The sequence below is a fragment of the Chaetura pelagica genome, unplaced genomic scaffold, assembly GCF_000747805.2.
Source record: "Chaetura pelagica isolate M959 unplaced genomic scaffold, ChaPel_1.0 scaffold537, whole genome shotgun sequence".
Lineage (NCBI taxonomy): Eukaryota > Metazoa > Chordata > Aves > Apodiformes > Apodidae > Chaetura > Chaetura pelagica.
This window is the reverse complement of record NW_009953802.1, coordinates 107,955-127,949: the sequence shown is the minus strand read 5'-3', so window position 1 is coordinate 127,949 and position 19,995 is coordinate 107,955. Positions and strand designations below refer to the sequence as shown.

The 19,995-nt window shown below is 38.9% G+C and overlaps 1 protein-coding gene across 1 annotated transcript in view; it reads right to left on the bottom strand.

The window, feature by feature from the left end:
- Positions 1-19,995, bottom strand: part of SRFBP1 (serum response factor binding protein 1) — a 72,983-nt gene that overhangs the window by 2,303 nt on the left and 50,685 nt on the right. Inside the window, exons 4-5 of the mRNA XM_010001207.1 lie at positions 16,587-16,658; positions 785-866 (exon numbers count right to left, since the gene is read on the bottom strand). Of these exons, the coding sequence (XP_009999509.1) occupies positions 785-866; positions 16,587-16,658 (154 nt within the window). The remainder of the gene's footprint in view (positions 1-784; positions 867-16,586; positions 16,659-19,995) is intronic.

The following is a 19,995-nucleotide window of genomic DNA, read 5'->3' as shown; positions in this document are numbered from 1 at the left end:
GGGACAAGAAACACCTTAAAGTAAAAATCTCATCAATGGAAGTGAGGAAATGAACAAATCATTACCAACTGAATGTACTGCTAGACTTGGTTTTAACTATGAACTTCTCTTTCAGCAAATAATCTGCAACTGATGATCATGTTCATTTAGGGCATTAACTTGTATGTAAAAACTGCAAACAAACAGTAAATATAATAAAAATGGGTACTTGACATTCTCTGTTATTAACAAAGTAATTTTTTGATGTTGTGACTAGAACTTGACCCGTTTTAGGCCCATTTTAGTTGGAAAATTTGCGTTTAAAGAAAACAGGACACAACCTAATGAACCAGGAAATATTCTCTAAGGATTCTGGGCACAGTTTTCAGGGAAGGTTTAGGGAATAATTTGCAAAACCTTTTAGCTGACTTTGGAAACCCAGTTGTAATGCTCCTTTTACCTTTCTATCTGCATGTTACTGTGCTCCTCGCCAGTTCAGTCCTATTTAATTGAGAGATACTCCATTATATCGGCTTGATTTTTAGAGTTCCCACTATGCCCTGTTTGCCCTATACTCTGTATCTTAAATGTATATAGCATACTGTCATATTTGTAAGCCCATTTCAGGCAATACAAATGGCAACAAGCCTGCGACACTTGGTTCACTGCAGCTAGTTAGGGTAATTATAGGAGCTTTTCATTTTTTTACTTTTATACTAGATGTTCTTGTCAGAAATACATAGGAACAAGGTAACCCACTAGAAAGCTACTGAAGACATAAACAAGTTAATAGAAGACAGCATACCTTTAAGTTCAATAAATCTGGGTTTCAATATTGGGTGTGTGGCAAGTCTTGCAGTGGCTCGCTCAGCTGCAGTACAATTTGGCTATACAAAATAAAATCAAAGGCATGAAGTCAACAGAATGGTGAATACTTACACAGGTCTGTATCGGTTATGCTACAATGCATATTTATGTGATTCTGGACTATTAACTGAACAGAGAAAAAGCTTATGACATGGTAATACTTGAATATTCTGTATTTTTTCCCTCATCCTGTCATTCTAAGTGAGGAAAAATCTGTCTGCCTGAATACTGACAGAAATGGATCACATATGCAAATCTGCTATTTTTCAAGTACTGAACACGAATAGCACAGTTTTTATTTTAAAACCATACCAGACACATCTTTCAGAGCTAGGACATTGATTTTACATTTGCTGGTTTTTACACATACAAAGAAAATTAATGAGCCCCCTGAATAAAGACCATACTGGTAGAAGGCATTCTGCATGACTCATGACATTGCATGAGTTGGAAGTGACCTCTAGAGATCACCTAGTCCAACTTCCCTCTAAAGCAGGATCCCCTAGAGCACATTACTAAGGGCTGCATCCAGGCAGGTCTTGAGTATGTCCAGAGAAGGGGACTCCACAGTCTCCCTGGGCAGCGTGTTCTAGTGCTCTGTCACCTTCCTCATATTTAAATGGAACTTCCCATGTTCCAGCTTGTCCCTGTTTCCGCTTGTCCTGTCACTAGGAACTACTGAAAAGAGTCTGGATCCATCCTCCCCTTAGATACTTATAGGCATTGAGAAGGTCTTCCCTCAGCCTTCTCTTCTTAAGGCTGAACAGTCCCAGCTCTCTCAGCCTTTTCTCATAAGAGAGATGCTCCAATCTCCCAATTATTTTTGTTGCTCTCTGCTAGACTCTCTCTAGTACTTCCCTGTCTCTCTTGAACTGGGGAGCCCAGAACTGGATGAAGGATTCCAGATGTAGCCTCACCAGGGCACAGCAGTGAGAGAGAACAACCTCCTTCAATCTACTGGCCACACTCTTTTTTTCCCGTGATTCCACTGGCCCTCTTGGCAGCAAGGGCACATTGCTTACTCATGGATAATTTACTGTCTACTAGGACTCCTAGATCCTTCTCCTCAGAGCTGCTTTCCAGCAGGTCCACCCCTAACCTGTATTGGTGCATAGGGTTCTTCCTCCCAAGGGGAAGGACACTACACTTGCCCTTGTTGAACCTCATTAAGTTCCTCTCTGTCTATCCAGGACATGCTTAACAGCAGCACAGCCCTCTGGAATGTCACCACCCCTCTCAGTCTGGTATCATCAGCAAACTTGATGAGGATACACTCTGTCCCCTTGTCCAGGTCATTGATGAAGATGTAGAACAAGACTGGACCACGTATTGATCCCTGGGAGACACCGCTGGTTACAGGCCTCCAACTCAACCCTGCTCCATTGATCACAACCCTCTGAGTTCTGTCACACAGCCAGTTCTCAATCCACCTCTGTGTCTACTCACCTACCCACACGCTCAGTTTCCTCATGAGGATGTTATAGGAGACAGTGTCAAAAGCCTTCCTGAAGTCAAGGTAGCTGACATCTGCTACTCTCCCCTCATCCAGCCAACCAGTTATGTCATCTTAGAAGGCTAGCAGATTGGTCAAGCATGATTTACCCTTGGTAAATCCATGTTGACCACTCCCAATAACTTCCTGTTCTTCAATGTGTTTAGAGATGACATTCAGAAGGAGACACTCCAACACCTTCCCAGGGACAGAGGTGAGATTAACTGACCTGCTGCTCTCTGGGTCCTCCTTCTTGAAGAAAAACAACAGCTTGCAAAAAGTGCAGTATTGATGCCATAAAAGTAGGCAAAATGATACAGCAGGTACTGAATGAATAGACATTAAATGCAGTTGAGAGGCAAGACCTAATTTGATCTCAGAGAAAAACAGCCTTGAATTTGACATGGTAGAACACTGAAATTCTGTAGACTGATTCAAAGAACAAATATGATCTTCATGCTTTAATTTGAAGGAAGAGAAAAAAAGTAGAAATGGCTTCAATTTTTTATTTCCTCTTTTATATATTAGAACTCATTGGTATGACACACAGTAACCTCATTTTCACACTCCTGTCAACACTCTACTTAAAGAAGAAGTGAGAAGTATCTTTTTTATTTTAACAATGGAAAGGATGGTGTAACAGGACTGTAAAACACAAATTTAGCAGGAAGACTTCTTAAAGTCTGAAGTGGAATTCTCTGGGAGAAAGACAAAACACACCTTTCTCCCCTTGTCCCAGTGATACTGTAATAGATATATGTTTAAATTGCTGCTACCTGCGATTTGAGCTCTATGTTACAGAAGAACTACAGCAAAAGCCACCTGAACCACAGATGATGAGCTTTGTAAAGAACCATGCAAGTGCTCCATGACCCAACCTGAGCTGATTCTGGTGTCCAACAACTCAACACAACAGGCTGCTGCCTCTCCTGTCCTGAGTGACCACTGCAATAGATGGAGCCTGAGTCACAGGTATGTAAATGGTAGGGAATAAGAGGTGGGCATTGTACTGGCACTGACCTGCGATAGAGCTAACTTTCTTCATGGCAGGCAAGGTGGTGCTGTGCTTTGGATTTGCGACTAAAACATTTTTGAGTTGGTAATACATTCATGTTTCAGTTATTGCTGAGCAGTGTCTGGGCAGCATCAAGCCTTTTGTTTCTCTCTGCCTTCCCAACAAGCAGACTGGGAGTGGGCAAGAGGTTGGGATGGAAACGGACCTTGGACAGTTGACCCAAATTGACCAATTCCATATCAAGTCATGCTCAACAATAAAAATTCATGGAAAGGAAAAGGAAGGGGGGGATGTTTGTGGTCATGTCATTTATCTTCCCAAGTAACCATTATGTGAAATGAAGCCCTGCTTTCCAGAATGTGGCTAACCATTTGCCTGATGATGGCAGGTAGTGAACAAATTCCTTAATTCTCCTTTGGTTACACACAGCTCTTTTCTTCACTTATTGAACTATCTTTATCTCAAGCCAGTGAGTTTTTCTCACCTTTGCTCTTCTGATAGTATCCCCATCCTGTGGAGCTGCAGTGAGCAAGCAGCTGCTGGGTGTTATAGTTTCTGGGTGGGATCAAACCATAACACAAACACTACCTAACACATAAGAAATGCTTGTTCAAAGTATTGGATTTGCTTGACATTAAGAGTGCTCAGTGCAGAATCTTACTTGTTTGTATGTACATTTTCTTCCCACAGAATTATGCCACTTAGTATGAACATTATGTGTTCATTGCATAAAGACAGATGGACACTTCATGACAACTAGTAGTGCTTTTTGAAAGTAGTCACTTTCAGTGCTCTGGTCTGAAGGAAACAGAGCAGGAGATGACACTGCAGCTACGGCACAGCCAGTACTTCTAAATGCAGAAATATGTAATTGATTTATAAAACACAAATCTTGTGGCTCAACCAATGCAATGCAAATCAATTTTTATTTCTTTTACCGTAGTTCTACAGCTCACAAAATATACTCTGGGTATGTTTGCTCATATTTCATGTTCGAAGTGCAGAGCATCTGGAAATTCTAGTACCTTCCTTTCTCCTCAAGTCTCTATTTTTCCAGGTCATGAAAAACTGGGAAAATGTTTTCTGTGTAGACTGTCCACAGAACTATCAACACTGGCCAGAGGAATGGGGTCAAAAGATGGGTCCCTTTCCAAGGGCCACAGACTGGTAGCCTAGCTCCAAGAGCTTGAAACCTGAATTTTGATACCCATCTGACAGTGCTGCACACTGCCACCAGATTCCTGGGACAGAAAGCTCACATTTCTGAAGATCAAGCGCTATTTTCTTTGGAGATTTTTCTGTAGCTGGAAAATCTATTTCTGAACTTAATTAATACACTTTTCCCCTCAGCTACTTCCTGTGGGTTTTGAAAGAATATACCATGAAGTTCAGAAAGCAGAAGCAGCTTCTGTGCAACATCTGGTGTCCTTTAATTCAAATGTTTATAGAAAGAGTTTAAGCATATACATGCCAATCCATATGGAGTATCCACTTTTTTTTCTTATAGCAAAATACTTCACAAATACTACTTACACTGATAGACAGTAGCCAATAAACATGCAATGACATTCACATTCCTTAAAATTTCTCATTTTTCTGTGTAGTTTTGTTGTTGTTGTTTTTTGGCACATACAATGCTCAATTTATTTTCCCTTAAGTATCTTCCAGTATATAAAATCTTGGCAGAAAATAAAACTTCACAGAAAAATGTCAACTGTATTTACAGCAAGGACACTCATTCCCTCTCCTCCCACCCCCAGTATGTTTAGTTATGCAGATACTGGAACTGTACACATCTATTCTTACATGATCCTGCTGCTTTTTATATTATTTTGCAGCACTCATTTTTTCACACAAGACTGTCTGAGTAGCTTCCATAGAACTCTCCCTTATTCAGTGTGCAACTAAGGTGCTACAACGTGAACAGCAACTGAGCAGTGTATAGTCATGGTTTTCAGTGAGAAGTTGTAAGCTGCATACAGAATCACCTGAAAGTCAGAGTCTTCTCAACCTTTTTATTTTGGTAAGTGACACATTATTTCTATACATAGTATTAAAGATGTCTGTCATCACTATCATGTTTCATTAAACCCCATGTGGACATTTAACTGAATTAACTGCACTGATCTCTATATTTTCAGATCTCTTATACCAAAAGGAAACCCAAACTGCATAAACAACCATTCTTCATCCTGAATGGTAGATGTGCACACAGATGTACAAAAATATAACTTGTTGGTTATACCACAAGAAAGCAGTCCAATACACATATATGCTCCACATTAGCGATGCAAACTGTGTACAGTGTGGCAATGATTGGCAACAAATGGACATTTACAAGCTTGCTAAGATAAAAACAGATTCATAATGCAAGTTTTGAGATGTTCTGTAATAGGGTTCTGAAGAAGTATGGAATGGCTCTGAGAACTGGCAGCACATGGTAAAGAAAAAAACTGATGGAAACATGAGGTAGAACTTGTTTGTGTAGTACCTGCTTCCTGCAACACAGTCAAGTCAGAAAAAGAAACTGAGTGTCTCGGGGCCTTTGGGCAGTTGAGATTGCAGAGTTGAAAGAATACCTTGTTAGCAAGCCTGAGACAATAGATCTTTAGGAAGAATTCAAGGGCAGAAGCCTGGGATTAACTCTGGAATGTGAAAAGGAGACTCCTGACCATCGCTTCATTCTGATTACTCTTCCTGTTCAAGTCTACTTCTGTTCGTACCCTCTCTGCTATATCTATAATCAACAATAGGAAAGAAAGAGGTCATACTTTGGTTGTTCAACTGACTTTTATACAAAAAGCCTTGTTAAAGGTCTCACCAGAAACAAGACTGCTATTAGAAAGGTATACTACCACAAAGACTACTACTAGAATATCAGCTGGGTCAAAGGACAGTGCTAAAAACTGGTAATGCTTGGTGGCCCTGCATCTGTCACTTCAGATCACCTCTCAGTTTGTTAAAATAATGGCATTCACATTGAGACAGTCAGAGATTTCACTGACAAGAACATTGTATGTGACAAAAGTCATGGCACAAAAAGTAGCCTTGAAGCATGTCACACTCAAGTTTCTAAACTAGCTGGAAATGCAGTTTAATGTTGAGTGTAACAACAGCCTGACTATAAGCAAAAAAAAAGTAATAAAATGGCAGAGATAATGCTATAAGAATTTCTTAAAAAGCCCAAACAATTCTGGGCCAAAACCAGATGTCACTGCAATACCTTTTGTAGCAGCTTAGGAGAAGAGCTGTCACTCTACTTAAAAAAAACAACCAAACAAATGAAAAAGAAACAAAAAAACCTCACCCCAAAATGCCACCCAAACCCCAGAAAACCTTGTTATTTTACAAACTTTTCCTGGACCTCTAACTAGTTACAGCTGTCCTTCATAATAGCAGATGTGGTTAATGTGGAGTCAGAGGGTGGATGAAGGAGCCAGGTCATGGCTGCCAGCCAAGTCCATCCCATGGCCTAATACTGCTTTGGAGTAAGACCCTTGAGAGAAGTTACTTTTTGACTGTGAAATGCTGCCAGTTCTCCCTCATCTTTTACGCCTGTAAGATAAACAGTATGTGATTTCTGGTCATCAGACACGAGGATGATTTTGGTATGAAAAGCAACTGGTTAAAGTGTCATTTGGGGCAGCATTATTGTCTCTCAGCTCCTGACAGCAAGAGACTGTTGACTGTGCCTACTCTTGATAACAGAAAGACAGATTAGCTAGGGGATGCAGTAAACAGGTCTCTGTTAGATGTTGCAAGAGTTTAAAAGAGAGTGGTTCTCCCAAATACAGAAACAACAAGAGAGTGATCCCATAGTATTCAAAGGAGAGAAACATCAGCACTAGATGCTTCCGACTCTGCACTGGAAACAGATAGCCAAAACCTGTCAGGTTTATAATCACTTTTACTCAGTTTTTACTCAAGCTTTCCACTTAGCATCAAAATGATGGTACAGGTGTTAAGAAGAAATAGGTATATAAATTTGATTGCAAGATAGACGAGAAGTTCTTACCACAATTAATTCTGTGTGGATCTCGGGAAACCATGCAAGTTTCAACAGATACAATTGGACTATATACAAATTTTAAAATAGACTGATGAAAAATTTCCAGTTGGGGCTAAAATGTATGTCCTAACAGATCTAATGCAAGAAACCTCAGACAAATGATGTCTTTTAATAGAATAACCAAACAACTTCTTACAAAACATCAAGATACACAAATAAACCTGAAGCACTGCTTGGCTTCTTGCTTATTACTCTTTTCAAAGACTGTCTCAATTCATATTAATTTACATTGTTATCTGTTATTGTCATAATTCAACCATGAAAATAGTTGGCTATTTATCTTGCCAGCTGTAGTGGGTTGCACCTCGCTGGACATCATGTGCCCACACAAGATGCTCTGTTATTCCCCTCCTCAGCTGGAAAGGAAAATATAATGAAAGGCTGGTGGAGACAGGGGACAGGGAGAGATTAATCAATCAGCAGCTACCCTCACAGGCAAAATAGACCTGACTTGGGGAAATTTTCTTAGTTTATTGCCAATAAAATAATGGTAGGGTGATAAGAAATGAAACCAAATCTTTAAACACCTTCCCCACAACCCCTTTCCTTCTTCCTGAATGCAACTTCACTTCTGGATTTCTCTCCCTCCTCCTCTTCAATGGCACAGGGGGACAGTGAACAGGAGTTGGGTTCAGCTACTCACACCTTGCCTCTGCTGCTCCTTCCTCCTCAGGGGGAGGACTCCTCACACTCTTCACCTACTCTAGTGTGGGGTTGGTCCCTCCCACAGGAAAGTGTCCTTCATGAACTTCTCCAACAAGTCCTTCCCACAGGCCACAGTTCTTCAAAACTGCTCCAGTGTGGGTCCCTTCCATGTAGTGTAGTCCTTCAGGAACAGACTGCTCCAGTGTGGGTCCTCCATGGGGTCACAAGTCTTGCTAGCCAACCTGCTCCAGCATGGGCCCCTCTTTCCATGGGATCACAGCTCCCCCTGGACCCTGCTTCAATGCAGGCATACCCATAGGGTCACAGCCTCTGGACACATCCACCTGGTCTGGCATGGGATACTCCATGAGCTGCAGGGGCTTTACCACGGTCCTCACCAAAGGCTGCAGGGGAACTCTTTAGGAAGGACAGACAGGGCAGGGGTGTTGCCCTCTCTGTCAAAGACCAGCTGGATTGCATGGAGCTCTCCCTGGGGATGGATGAGGAGCCAACAGAAAACTCATGGGTTAAGATTAAGGGGAAGAAAGGCAAAGGCAACATCATGGTGGAGGTTTGCTACAGGTTGCCTGAGCTTGAGGATAACACAGGGGAGGCACTATATAGACAGACAGGAACAGCTTCACATTCACATGTCATGGTCCTTATGGGAGACTTCAATCACCCTGTCATCTGTTGGAAGAACAGAAGGGCTGGTGAAGGATGTTACACCCAGGTTGTAGTGACCATGACATGCTGGAGTTCAAGATCCTTAGGACAGTAAGGAGGGCTCACAGCAAGCTTACTACCCTCAACTTCAGAAGGGCAGATTTCATCCTTTTCAGGGATCTGCTCAAGAAAGTGTCTTGGGATAACATCCTGGAGGGTAGTGGGGTCCATTTAAGGATCACCTTCTCCAGGCTCAAGAGCGTTGTATCCCAACTAAGAGGAAGTCAGGCAGAAACTCCAGGAGGGCATCATGGATGAGCAAGCAGCTCCTAGAAAAGCTCAAACTGAAGAAGGAAGCATACAGAGGTGGAAGGTAGGACAGGTATCCTGGGAGGATTACAGAGAGGTTGTCCGAGCAGCCAGGGATCAGGTTAGGAAAGCCAAATCCCAGATGGAATTAAATCTCACCAGGGATGTTAAGAACAGTAAGAAAAGCTTCTATAAATATGCTGGGGAGAAAAGGACAACAAGTTAATTTTTTCAGTTCAAGGATTTATATGAAATTATTCATAATTTATCCTGTTTCTCTGCAGCTGAGTATTGGAGATGCCAATCAACTGGCACTGTAGGCAGTCTGATTTACCTTAATTATTTATTAGATCAAACTGTTCCCTCCTTGGCCTTTATGAGATATTCTGAAAAGCAGCCAGATGGCAGTCATATAATTGTGACTCAGTTACTCCTCCATACATATCATCTTGCCCTGCTTTTATTTTAAGTAGTCATTTTGACCTTTAAAATTCTCAGTGAGAGCAGCCTGGCGCAATTTTTACTACAGTGAAGCTCATCCTTCCTGTCCAGTCTCCTCTTGCCCTCAGGTTCTCCAAACATCTAAATCTCTCCTTCGTATATCATACTCTCATCCATGCATTTAGATTCTGGACCTCTGCCTGCCTTTTGGGCATTGCATGCAAGTCTGAAAAATATTTTGGAGAAGGATACCAAGGAGATTCTGAACAATGGTAACTTGGCCTTGTCTTATTAAATAAATAAATAAATAAATAAGGTGAATCAACCACCATACCTTGAAAACCTCATTACACTACTTTTTTTTTTTTTTTTTTTTTTTCCCTTTTTCTTCAAGAAAGCATAAAACCAAGACTAATTGTAACATTTTCCTCCATTTTCCCCATGATAGTTCATATCCAGTAAGATATTTACACACATCACTTACAAACTTATTTTAAATAGGAATGAAAGTTGAGCGTTGCTGGTCTTTCCTGAGTGCTGTGATATAAATCTTCTGGGACTGAAAAAACAGTCATGAGCATGTGGAAGCACCGTGCATTACAACATCACCACCACAGGCACATCTGAACTTAACACTGTTCCTCCCTACCCACCTTTTTGTCCGTTTATGTTCTTGCATGTGTGACTCTTGTGTCTGAATGACCTAGATGGTGCAAGCCAAATATCACTTGCAAGAACTGTATTGACTCCCTCTGAGCTTCATTGAGGACAACATGCCTGGCCACATTCTGGTCAGACACACTACATAAGTAAAAAGAGCATATTTAAATTAAAAGCAATCACACCACTTTTGAAATTGAGTCTGGCGTAAGGACAAGAATATACTTTAATAGTATTGAACAATCAATTCAGCCAGACAAAAAAAAATTAAGTAATACAGCTTCACAGGAATTCAAATGACTGGTAGTAAATCCCCGGACTAGTAATTTAAAATTTGACAGGAGACAGCCTTTTTGTGTCAGAGATAAACACAGTACCTCTGTGAAAAACTGCCAAAGTTTTTTCAATACTGAACTTTAAAAAAATTATTTCCAGAATGGACAAAATCCAAACTGTAATTAAACTGAGATCACTGCAACTGCTACTCAGATGTTGAATATTATGGTAACTTTGGTCTAGTCTATCTCTTTGCTCTCAAACAGTGACCATACAGAGGAAAATGTGTGGGCTGCCAAATTTGAATGAAAAGGAGCTAATGGAGAAGAGATCTACAAATTGCCCTAGAGAAAGTAAGGGCAAGAGTGTTTGTGTGTGTGAAGAATGGCTAACCAAAGGTGGGAGAGAGGAACATAGCACAGACCTGACCTCTCCCACTGGAAGCCTGGGAAGGGATTAATACTAGTTGGGCTAGCAGACAATCAGGTGGAGAAATATGTGGGAGAAAAGTGGAGAAAGATTTGTCAAAACATGACAGACTTAATTTGCGCTCACATAAAACTTCATTTTCAGCCATAGCAATAGACTCTAAGTTCTAAAATACAGTGAAGTATATACACTAGCTGCAAACTAAACAGCTCACAGTTCAAGCGATCAAATTTGGAAGATGAAGAATGTTCAGGAAAAGAAAGCAAAAAACAATCAGTTACACAGAAGAAGTATTTACACCTGAATGTGATATTCATCACCGTATGCAAAATTCTTCACTTTGTCAGTAGTCTTATGAAGCTCACAGAGAAACAGCTGGTATTTGACATGGAAAATTCTCAGGAAACAGTGGCTTCATACATTCAGTGTAACTTCCATTCAAACAGAGACAAAACACTCAGGACAAATATTTCAGCTCTGCAACACTGATTACCAGCATCAAACCAATTATTTTAGCCTATGTTACAGGAAACTGTACTACTAAATCAATGCAACGAATTTCCAAAACCAAAAGATGATGACAGATCTACCTACTACACCGAGCAAAGTGTATCTGGTATCCGACATGCAAACGAATGCCTTTATTTCCATACCTAAATAAGACGGGAACAGAATGTAACATTTTAACAGGTAGAAAAATAAATAAAGTATTATTATTTTACTGTTGTGAGCATACACACATTGTTGAAGAATGGAAACATCTTTGTAGGTACAAGCTAGAACATTATTTCCTAAGGAAAATCAGTAACAATGTTTCCAATAATCGGTAATTGGAAAGAAGGGGAAGGGAAAATGAGATGGAGACTGTTAAGGGTTCAGGTAGACATTCAACTGTTAAAATGTTCACGTGTTCTTAGAATTGTGTTCTAGTTTAAGAAGAGTATAACAACCAGAATCTAGATTTTTAAAAATAAATTAAAAATTGAGTTTTTCATGGGTCTGTCAAAACCACCAGCCATTCACCCCTACATTGCCAAAAATCAAACCACGAAACAGCAAAATGTGAAGAATTAATGATAAGCATGTTAAGCAAAGTTAGTGGATTATCACATCAATATTATATACAAGATTGGTTCATACAGTAGTCCTCTCCCTATGGTTTATGGATTGTAAACAAAATTTCATAAGCAAAGAATGTTAAAAATCCACAGAACTAATTACCCAGTTATGTTGCTATTAAAGGCACAAACAACAGAAACAAAAGTTTATAACAATAATAACATCTATACCAAGATCTATGCCCAAGAACTTTGTCCCACAGCAAAGTTTGGGAGGTAAAACAGGGTCTTCTCACATGTGAAGCTGAAAACTCTCATTTGATAAATCACAGAAAACCTTTCCTTGCTACTGTTAGTATTTCTGTCAGCTTCTGAATCTCAATTGCATTTGAGTCGTACAGGTAAAGAACCAAATTAAATACACTTACCCCTGAAATAATGCCAGAACTTTAACTGTAGCATAACAGCCTTTGGGCATCTGTTAAAAATACCTGGACCTGAAGCTAGATAGCCCTAATGTCATCTCTCCAAAATTATGTTAAGTACAGCTGTTCTCATCAGGCAGCAGAAGCCTTCTACTGATCAAAATCATACTGTGCACCAGGCTGCTCAGTCAAATCCTTGAATGCCTCTCTACGGACATGTATGAGCTGCCTGAGATGCCTGATACTGTTTCTAAAGCCTTTGAATTCCTTCTAAATTCCAAACAAGACAATGTTGGTTCCTGAATATGAAGCAATCCAAATTAAACTCACCAGGCATTACATTAACAAAAAATGCTTCTAAGAGCTAGTAATGGCTTACATTGCTGGTCTAGAAAAAATTTCTCAACCCACTTAGAAATTGTGCCAAGCTTTTCAGTAATCTTGAGACTCAGTGGGATGTGGCATGGCCCCAAACAAACTTGAAAGTCACAATTCACTAAAAATTTGCTATGTAAAATCCTCTTTGGAGTACAAGATTGGAGCAATGGACGAAAACACAGGACTTAGGAAAAGACAGTGCTCTTCTCAAGGACCATAGATTAAAGTTCAATGCAAAAAAAACAGGAAAACTATGTTACTAAGGTTATGTTAAGATTGTATTTGAAAGCAAAAAATAAGAGGATGTATTTATCACCTGAGAATATTTGTTGGTATATCTTCAAGTCAGAGAATGTGCTCAAGTCAAAATCTTACACTAAGGTACACTAATACTCTATTCTTCACTCAAATAAAAATACAATAGTTTCAGAGTTTCAGTTCCCTCTCCTAAACTCCCAAAATCTGAAAGTCACTGATTTTTTAAGTACATACACTTTTAGTTAGAAAAAAAAAGAAGTATCTTGACTTAAGGCAAGAGGGAACTGCAGATCATTGCTCGTAGATCACTACGCTGTAGCAGAATTCTGTCAGTGTTTAAAATACGGTTTTTTTCCTCATGTCCTAAATGCCAAAGACTTATTGGGTACAAAACTAAATGAGATGCTACAGTAAGTTAGTCAGAATCTGCTAGCACTAGTGCAAAGGCAAGAAAACCAACTGTGGTTATGATGGTTTCCCCTTTTCTGGGGAAACAGCACAGATGATACATACAATTTCTCTAATACTAGAAAATTTTTATTACATATTAACCTATCTATGCTGCCTATTTAAATCTATTGTAGTTACCTTAAAACTACATCAGCAATAAGCTGAAGATAACACTTAAGAACTTTCTCAATTCCAAAGTCAGTTTTCTGCTTCTTATGAACAGCATGTTTAGGACCAGATGGAGCACACCACCAATGAACCATGCCGCCCATAACAGTTCAGGTACCTATGCTGTAAAGAACACCTCAAAATCCAATAATAGCTGGAAACACCAGTTTCATAAAAACATTAAACAACAAATCTGCCACATGTTTTTCAATTGTATTAATGGCTGGGAAATATATCTGTTACAGACAGTAAATAACAGCATACATAAAAACTTAGTCAAAACCTACAGGTTCAATTTTTCAGCAGCTGTAAATAAGAACTGACACTTTAAAGTCTAGTTAAAGCTGCATGGCAACATTCATTAGAATTTTTACAATAGAATTTATCACCTGTTCATACCAAAGGTGCCAGCTGCAGCAATATTTTAGCAGAGGTGCACAAAGAACAGTTCACCTACTGCTTCTTGTTTTACAGTAATGTGGTAAGCCCTATGACATTTTTATAAATTAGAAAAGGAAGAAGTCTTGTGTCATGTGGCTGGTAATTCTTGCCAATTCACTCTGCAAGTTATTAGTGCTTATTAGCAATCCTTAGCATAGCAACATTGACAGCTAAATCATCAGAACTCATGTTAAAATGGGACTTGCTAAACACAGCACGATTTTTTTGTACTTCACTGAAATCTATGCAAACTCTTTTAAAACAGAAAAGTACATTTATCTTATTCTGAAAAATGTATGGGGAAACATAGTAATGGAACATAAAATCTCAGTGGGCCAAAGGAATTAAACAAATATCCTGACTACATGTCCACTATGCAAAACTAATATTCAGCATTCCACAGTGAATTAAAAGCGGACTGCCTTTTATCAATAAAAACAAACCTATTCTGAAAATGAAAACAGCCACAGAATGTTTTCCTTCAAATAGTTTGAAACTGAAGTTAATGAAAAGGTAAACAGTGCGGTCTGCATTTTATGTGACCTACAGAATATTTCCAGGGGTAGAAAATAATTTTTACTTTTTTTTAACTGTATGTTTAATAACTAACTGTGGGAAAAGAAGAAATAGTATACCGAAAAAGTAAGTTTTCCTGAAACACAGAAGACATGCTTTCTTTAGTTAGGGATATGCTATGGCCAACCAATAAAGTTATGGTGGCTTAGCCATCACTTGTCAATAGTACTGTAATAATTGCACATGTTCTACTGCAGTGCAGTTAAAAACCCTCTTTGGGTGTTTAACATCAAGCACCAGCACCCATCCATAAACCTCATTTGAAACATGAGACGTATTCACTACAAGGTGTGAGATTAACAGACTTTCATACAACTGAAAAACAGGACCAGCAGCAGAAAGTGAAAGAAATAACAACAGTTCTAAAACCCAAAACAATTCCATAAGGATACTGTATTATCTGCTTTCAAGGATTAGAGATAAATGAAAGCCTATTTTAAGTAAATGTAGAAAAAAATGCAGCCAGTCATGGTTACGAATACATTTTAAAATGGGACAAAATCAATTAGTAAGATTAATAATATTCCTTCTGTATTCTTGGCAAAAAAACCCCTGTCCTCTTAGAAAATAAAATCCCAACTGTAAAGTCTTTTAAAACAATAGTATCAGCTATTTCACTTTGGGATTCCTATAATTTATGCAATGAGCACAAGCCAGATGCATTTGATTCCTCAGCACAAGTGTTTCCTACAGGAAGTGACAAAATGCCCTAACTGCTTGAATTTAGCATCCCTTTGCAACCATATGTCTTCACAAACTTCTGCACTGTTTTTAACATCAGAGTAAACAGTTGCTGACCAGGTTACCTTCAGACTGGAAAATCACAGTCAAATAAATTGTAAAGAAGAATGCTGCATTTTAGCTCTTTGTCATCATATCGGACCTCTTCCTTACTCTCTTCTGTCATTCAGTGAAGGAAAAGCAGTAAGACACATCTAAACACTACTCCAGAAATACCAAATTCCTGTAATATTTTCCTTTTAACTTGATTTTGCTCACATTAAGCACGGAAATCCTACTGCACGCTATGCTAATAGCTGAACTACATCACACATGACTGAGCTTTGCAACAGCACAGCTGTATTACAAACTATTTATTGGTGCCATTATAGGAAGAGATTACTCAATTCTACACTTAGCCTGTGGACTACGAACATTTTAGACTTCAGAGTTCTTCAGCAGACCACCCACAGGAACTTAGGATAATGTGAAGGAAAATATACAATTTTATCTATTGATATTTTTTTATTCTGAATTGCTTTCTGGCATCGCTTCTGCCATGTACTCGTTAAAATGGTACTTATTTTTGCTCTTCTTCACTCTTCTTTTAGTGTCCGGTCTGTTCTCAACCTCAACTGCTTATTTCAACAAGCATCTTTGCTCTTGTATGTCTTCATTTCATCTCTTACAGATATCACTAGTAAGACAATTAATATTTAATAATGTGCCATCAGTGAGTTTCAGGAGAAACACTGCACTGAAATTGATGAGGCATGAGGGTGTTAAAATTCTGCCTTTATGTCAGGCTAATGTTTGTTATGTTTTGTTCATATGTGGGAACTTCTCTCTGCATCTGAAAGTATTCAGAGCCTTTTTCCAGCAGCTGCTGAAAGCTTATTTACACTAACTGAACCATGTACATGTACTATACAAACAAAAAAAATATATATTTATACAGATTCAAAAACCACTACTATACTTCTTGGTATTCTATTTCAGTTACTAGGGATTAGCCCACCAGCACAGATGACAAGTCACTTGTACTAAGCAGCTGTAGTTTTTCTGTAGATACATCCTAGTGGATAAATTTCTTTAGTAAGGGAAGTAAGTTTAGGTTTTGGTTGGACTTGATGATCTTCAAGGTCCCTTCTGGGGTTCTATGATTCAGAATGCACTGCAGGTACTCTCACCCACATACACACCTTTTCCTAAGGAGCATTCACACTCACACAGTGGGGAAAAGAAAACAAAAACCAAGGCTTACCTTTTTGCAGACACTTTCAAAATTAACTTCTGTCCGAAGAGCAAGTCTGGTAACTTCATCTGGCTTTATTTCCTGTGGATGAAGGATATCTTTATTCTACTTATGATCAGACTTCATGAAATCTTTCTAAGATTTACCTTATTCATAAACATGCTAACTTGATGGTGTCTCCCACTTAATCTCTTAAAGGAAAAAAATCAGTTTGTTGTATAGATTTTTTTGTGTGTATATAAATACTGCATTTATTGACTTGTAAAACACTACTTACATCTGATCTGACTGTATCTACTGCAACTGAGAGCAATACAGATTTTTAACAGCCAAGGGTGCAGAAGGGTGATTTTATTTACAGAAATGTTTACACTGCCTCTATTGTTTTGCTACAAGTAAACTTTATAAGATATTACGTGTTTCATTTAAACTCTGAAGTAACATCAGAACTTAAAAACATATGTGAATATGTAAGCTTAAGACAATGGAAATGGAGTTATCTCTTTTCTGAAGAGACTGACTACACATGCAGTTTTCATCCCTATACTTAAGCATTTCCATTGGCAGCTGAAATAGAGAAATAAAAATCCTGAACAAGTGGATTTTGTTAAAAGTTCAATATTTTATGAAACATGGCCCCTTGACAGATTTGTAAGAATTTTAAAATACATGTATTATATATGTTGTATTACAAAATGCCTTATTAACCATAGCATTTGAATGCACTGAATATTTGCTTTTTTCTCCTAGGGCTCCGGGTCAAATAAATCACGTTACATACCAGTTGTTTGCCAGATGCCCATTTTGTAAGTAGTTTAACCACTGTTATGTAGATTGCAAATAACTTCCACACACTCATAGATACAAAAAAACCCCAAACCTTTGTACAAAGAAACCTAGTTATTTTGATGGCTTTCATCTAATCTAGCCAATATTGCAATGCCGGTAGTTTCAACACATGAAGAAAATTATCTGTTCGCTGAATTTCAAAAACTCCAGGAAAGCAGATGACTCAAAGGACTTTAATTTTCCCACAATTGTGGTCAATAAAGAAGATGAAAACTTAAATTGGAGGTACCCATGCAAAGCATTATAGTTTGAGAAAATGAGACATGTCAAGGTGCTTTGGGCTGCATCTGTAGTTAACAATATGGTTAGATCTGGACAAGAAAGATGCTAATTGAAAACCCTTAAAAGCAGCAACTTGTGAGTACCGGCTCAGAACTATTAATGTATTAGTAGAGATTCAAATGCAAATCAAATTATGGGAGACATGTCTATTAAAAAAAAATCCATACAGGGAAAGACTTCCATGTTCAACAACTAAATTATATTTGTTCCTTTCTCCCTTTTTTCCTGCTCAATAATTCTTGATAAGTATTGCAACATTTCCATTTAACATTCTGCTCCTTTGTTATGCTTCCATAATCTGTCCAGTTTCTGTACTAATTTTGGAGCTGTCTGCCTACTTACAGAGATGTGACTTCAGGAAAAAGCACATAGCTTACTTTCTTACAGAGGGTCATACCCTGCATTTCTAAACCTTATGTTGTCCTTCCTTCTATATATTACATACTTTATGGAGAGTTTTCATCTTACTTAGACCTTTATTTAAGGTGTTGCATAAATTGCATACCTTCTAAAACTATAAGCAAACATGTAATAATGGGAATAAAGTAACATAATTAAAGTAACAACAAAAAAAAATCTCTTCTTGTCAATGTCAGAAGGGCTTCCCGTCAATGAGGTCTACAAGTCTGCAAAATCATCTCCCAAAGGTATTGGTGGAAGCCCAATCACTTGGAGGGCAGAAGCCAGACTGGAAAAACACTGGTGGATGTAGGAAACAATCTTTTACTGGCAGATGAACAACTGGATGACCTAACAGAATCTAGAGATGGAAAAGACCTGTGATTCAGTTTTCCATGACTTTTCAAAGCATTTTACAGATGGTGAAAGTAGGACACACTGGTTAAATGACATGCTTACTGTCACATAGCTTGTTGGGGGCTAAGAGTGAAGCTCTGGAACCCAATACTATTAATAAAATCAAGATGTTGCTTGATTTAAAAAAAAAAAAAAAAGATAATTTAGATGATCTTCATCCCAAAGAAAACTGCCTATTTCCTGTCTCTTCAGGATTTAAGTGCAGCAACCTGGTTTGGGGTGGGGAGTAAACTCCAGTAATCCTTACACTAGAATGTCAAAGGTATAATTTTTGTATTACAATATTGCAGAATTCTGTTAGAATTGCAGAATCATGCATAATGATAGTTGGGAATGTGAAGTCATGAATGGCGCTTCACTGAAATACTTAGTATAACAAATGAGGCCAATAACCTCTTGTTAAGGCTTAAACCCCTAATTATATAAAGCATCTCACTCACTTCTCTTAGATTTAAGGCAAAACAAGTATTTTTTACTTATTCAGTCTTCAGCAGCACCCTGGTTTTGTAAAGGCAGCCATTAAAAATCAAGTTGTTAGAATAAACAGACCTTTCTTTTGTGTCTGCTAATGGTCACCCACAGACGGGAAAACAGAAAAAGGGATATAGTGGCATTTTTCCCAGCACAGTTTTCTCAACTTTGAGATGTATGTAGTTCAAGACTCATAACTCACAAAGAGAACCTTTATATTGAATATTTATTATGAAATCTTCCATGAATTATATTAAGGGATTTTATAAGTGGCTGCAACCTCAAGCATCTCTAAGATCCATCCAGGGATTCCTCCTGCCCTGCTGCTGGTGTACAGCTCAGTGCATAGACAGACCTGGAGGTCTCTGTCCCAGGTCTGCAGATGTGGCAGTTGCTTTCTTGTCAGCAGATTCAACAAGTAGCAAAGCTCAGCTATGCTGCTAACCACCTCATACAAGGCACTGCCTTCAACAGCACCCATGTGTGACACCTACATCTGAATTGCATGCAGCCAAAACTTAAAGTAGAGCCAGCCAAGAACTCTTTCGCCTTTTTATCTGGTCGAGATTGAAGTTCACTATTGACAGTACGCCCCTGCTGACCTCCTCCAGATTAATGGGAACATGTACATTCATGGATCCCTCTCTCCAGTTAATACCTCTCTGCCTTGGTCCAGAGCCCTTTTATCCATCTCATTGGCCTGGCTGGCAGCAAGTACCTTGTCTTACAAGTGCTCCTGTCTTACAGGCACCCCATGCTCACTGGTCCCTCCTGAACACCAGCACAGGCTCTCTATCCACCTGAAACCCTGTCTGGACCAGTACCTCCTACTCACTGATAGTCCAACTTGAAGTTGCCTAGTGCCAAAAAGACACATACACAATGTCAATCCACACTACCAGGTATGGTAAAAGTACAGACATCCTGTCTGCCCCCGTCAGCAGTTGGGATATGTCCTGCCCTGTGGCTGGAAATAAGACCTTCACCTGCTCCTCCTGCT